The sequence below is a fragment of the Hordeum vulgare genome, chromosome 6H, assembly GCF_904849725.1.
Source record: "Hordeum vulgare subsp. vulgare chromosome 6H, MorexV3_pseudomolecules_assembly, whole genome shotgun sequence".
Lineage (NCBI taxonomy): Eukaryota > Viridiplantae > Streptophyta > Magnoliopsida > Poales > Poaceae > Hordeum > Hordeum vulgare.
This window is the reverse complement of record NC_058523.1, coordinates 559,095,173-559,098,803: the sequence shown is the minus strand read 5'-3', so window position 1 is coordinate 559,098,803 and position 3,631 is coordinate 559,095,173. Positions and strand designations below refer to the sequence as shown.

The 3,631-nt window shown below is 54.0% G+C and overlaps 1 protein-coding gene across 1 annotated transcript; it reads right to left on the bottom strand.

Annotated features, from left to right (window-relative positions):
- Nucleotides 1-541: 541 nt before the first annotated feature.
- On the bottom strand, nucleotides 542-2,204 carry LOC123402470. Its single transcript, XM_045096394.1, has 2 exons — nucleotides 1,398-2,204; nucleotides 542-1,297 (listed from the first exon to the last, which is right to left on the bottom strand). Exons 1-2 carry the CDS (start codon nucleotides 1,531-1,533, stop codon nucleotides 669-671), a joined length of 765 nt encoding a protein of 254 aa, XP_044952329.1. The 5' UTR covers nucleotides 1,534-2,204; the 3' UTR covers nucleotides 542-668.
- Between the last annotated feature and the right edge of the window lie 1,427 nt (nucleotides 2,205-3,631).

Genomic DNA, 3,631 nt, shown 5'->3' with positions numbered 1-3,631 from the left:
CTATTAATGTGGCAAGTTATCATAATAAATCTGACAAATAAGTATAGTGGCAAGTGACACAATTAAACAGTTAATATGGCAAGCAAGCAAAATAAACCTGTCAAGTAAGTATATGAAAATTGACCGAGGATGGCGGCTCCACGATCTGCCAAACAATGAGCTCCCGTCGGGGCTGCATGCCAGCGCAGAGAACCAGAACTTCGGCATTGCCGTTGGCTTGGCTCGGAGAGGATGTAGAGAAGGAAAGATGCGAGGAGGTGAAGAGGGGAGGAAGGTCTGGTGCTCTGCTCCACGACGTCGGAGCGTGGCTTAAATAGCCCGCTTCAATGTGGTGCAGCTGTCGGAGTTGGTTCCTCGGGACTTGGCTCTGGCATTGAAGCAGCGAGGCCCGGGAAGGTCAGGTGGGGTGTTAAATTGCGGTTCGAAATAATCCCAAATGTTTGTTTGTTACTGCATTTGTTTGTTTGTGCTTTGCATCTTGGATTCACAGCGGCCAATTTAAACGAATCCCAAATGTTTTGAAAAATGATCACAATGGGAGTGGGAAGAAAAGAAATCATCACTGACTGACTGTTTGAATAGGAAAATTACAAGAGTAATAGTAGTATCTATCTGTCTCTGCTAGCTTAATAATAATTCAGTTGGTACAGAGTTTACTGGAGCTAGAGCTAAAGGAGGAATAGCAGCAGGAATCGAAGAAGCAGAGTCGAAGCAAAGAAGCCGGCGGCGACTCGTCTTGTTTGGTGTTGGGCGGCGGCGCTGGAGGTGGTGCAGGAGGAGAGGGCGACGTCGGGGTCGCTGAAGCAGCCGTGGTCCTGTCCGATGCCCCTGCCGGCGGCCTCGAGCTTGAAGGTGGAGTTGGGGCTGCCGCTGCTGAAGAGGAGGCACCAGAAGACGCCGCGGTCGACGCCGGCGCCCACCTGCGCGTGCTCCCTGCTGCGGACCGTCGCCGTCGCGTTGGCGCCGGCCTCATCGATGCTCTGGCTGCATCCTAGGACGCGGCCGGTGATGACGTCGACGGTGGGCAGCTCGACCCCGCAGTTGGCGGCGTAGACCTGCGTGATGTCCGTCTCTGGCGGATGGCAGGGCGGCGAGAGCGTGCCGTGGGCGGCGCAGGCGGTGGCGGGGGAGAGGGCGAGGCAGCGGGCGATGCACTGCAGCGCCATGCAGCCGAGGCCCTTGGTGGTGGGGAGGGCGGGCAGCTTGGCCGCTGCTCGGTCGGCGTTCACCAGCGCCACCAGCGAGTTGGCTGGGTTTGGGCTCCCTCCTCCGCGTCCACTTCCTTGTGCACCTCCTTCTGCACAGCACAAGGCATCCCATCCCAAAGAAAAAGAATCAGCCAAGCACATGCAGAGCACAGCATATATAACAAGAAGAAGAAGAAGAAGAAGTTGTACCGTGATGGATGGTGGCTGCAGCGAGAGGCAGCATCGACATGCAAGATATGGTGCATACGCAAACTATGGCGAGCACTGCTGCAGATCCTTGTGCTTGCCCTTGCTTGGAGTTGGAGTTGGAGATCCCAAGCCACATTGTCACTATCACCAAGAGGAGGAGAAGAAGAAGAAGACAGAGCGGATAGAAAAAAAGAAAGAAAGAAACAAGCAATGGTGGACGGACACGGAAAGAAGAAGACGAAGAAGAAGAAATTAAGAGATTGGTCCGTCCGTTCCGTTGGCGTGGATGGGATGAGATGAGATGAGATGAAAATTGAGATCGGGGGGAAAGTGAAGGGCGAGCTGCTGCTGCTGCTCTGCTCTTGCTTGTTCAACGGAAAGTAAAGAAAGAAAAAGTGACAGCAGGTAGGGTAGGGCAAGGCTCATCAATTCACCTTGCCGTACACACGCAAACGCAACGCAACGCAACGCAAGGAAATCGAGCGTTGTGTGCACGGAAAGGCAAATAAATTTGAGGCTCCTCCACCACCGCTAGACACTAGCAATACACTAGGGCGTGTGCTCTAGGTGGAGTACGATGCATGCATGAATGCTGCAGTGAAAATGAAATGACCGGGGAGATGGAGACGGAGAGGGGACCAACACAACATATGCTGTCATTCAATGTTTTCTACTCCTAAAGTACTAGACGGTATTTATTTCGGGCCCGTAAATTTTCTTTAGCAATTTTTTTTCAAGGAACCAGTCCACAAATAATACGGATGTAGGAGGGTACCATTTAGCATTAAACGCATGTATTTTTATCATAACTCGAACCAACGGTGCAAAAATCATAGAAACCGGATGGATTTCATTCAAGTTTGGATATAATTTACATAAAGTTTTTTATATTTCCAGCGTTCAATTAAAAATTTAGAAAAAAAACTAAACCCTACAACGGATGGTCACGTCGTACGCATGGTCGCGCTGCCCTGCCGCACCGCCGTATTCGTCGGTGTTGTCATCGTCGTCGTCACGGTGGTCCCTCGAGGGGCTGAACAGCGCCGTAGGGCCGCGACAGCCTTGTCCGGCGGCGGCATGCCGCTCGCAGAGGAGCCACTTCGGCTCAAGCTATGCCGTGAGGAGTGCCACCGCAGCCACTGAAGACGTGGCCGTCGAAGCCCTCGCGACGACCTTGTCGCGACTAGCGTTTGTGGAGTAGTCGCTAAAGGACCACACCTCCTTGCGGGGGGAGATGACTCTCTCCTCCTTGCCGGAGGAGCCCGTCGTCGGGGATGCCAATGACCCTCGTGATCGAGGGCGGCGGCTCTAGGATCCGCCAGACGACGAGTTCCCCCGAGGGCCGCCTATCGGCGCGGAGAACCAGGACTTAGGCATCGCCCCTAGCTTGGCTTGAAGAGGAGGTAGAGAAGGAAAGACGAATGGAGGGTGAGCGAGGAGTAATGTTCGGTGCCCCGCTCCATGGCGTCGGAGCGCGGCTTAAATAGATGCGATCATGTCAGGCGATGGGGCGGTCAGCCCGCTTCAATGCGATGCAGCTGCTGAAGTTGGTTCCTCGGGTTGCGGCGTCCACATTGAAGCGGCAAGGCCTGATAGGTCGCTTCGTCTGTGTCGCCTTCCCGTCCCGGTCAAATCATGATTTCAATGATGAGTGTTGCATGCTCTGGGTCGACATGAATGCGTCGCGGCAAACGACAATGCGTGTGGGATGGAGGGCGTGAGAAGGACGGATGGGCGGCGGTTGGTGGGTCAAGGCGGTCAAAATCAGACAAACTAAGCGAATCTCCAACAGGCGCCCAAAAACTGCTCCGCGCGCTAAAAGATTCGTTTTTTGGGCGCCGGACTGCTCCAGCAGAAGCTGTAAAACGCTGCGCGCGCTAAAAACTTCTGGGCGCGCGCTTAAAAACGCTATCGCGCGCAGCATATTTGGTGCGCCGGCTTGCGCGCGCAGCAAACTGTGAGCGGCTGGAGATGGGACCGCTGGATCGGACTGGATTGGGCGCCGCACTAGCGCGTGTCTGTTGGAGATGCTCCGGTCCCCGCGCTTCAAAACTGCTACAGTGACGCGCTAAAAAATTGAGATAAATACACTGTGAGTGACTTAACTTGTCCGACGCAATCATTTTGGTTCCTAAAGTTGCAAAATACGCAAAATCGATGCCGTAACTTGTCCCTTCGTTCAAATACAGTGTCAGATTGTCGTGGCCCACATGTCAGTGGCTGGTGGCGCGTCG

Excerpts from the sequence above, each read along its gene's own strand:
- LOC123402470 (XM_045096394.1), bottom strand. The coding sequence starts at position 1,533 with ATGTGGCTTGGGATCTCCAACTCCAACTCCAAGCAAGGGCAAGCACAA. Across the intron at positions 1,298-1,397 it reads TGCAGCCACCATCCATCACG|AAGGAGGTGCACAAGGAAGT; the intron begins GTACAACTTCTT and ends TGTGCTGTGCAG.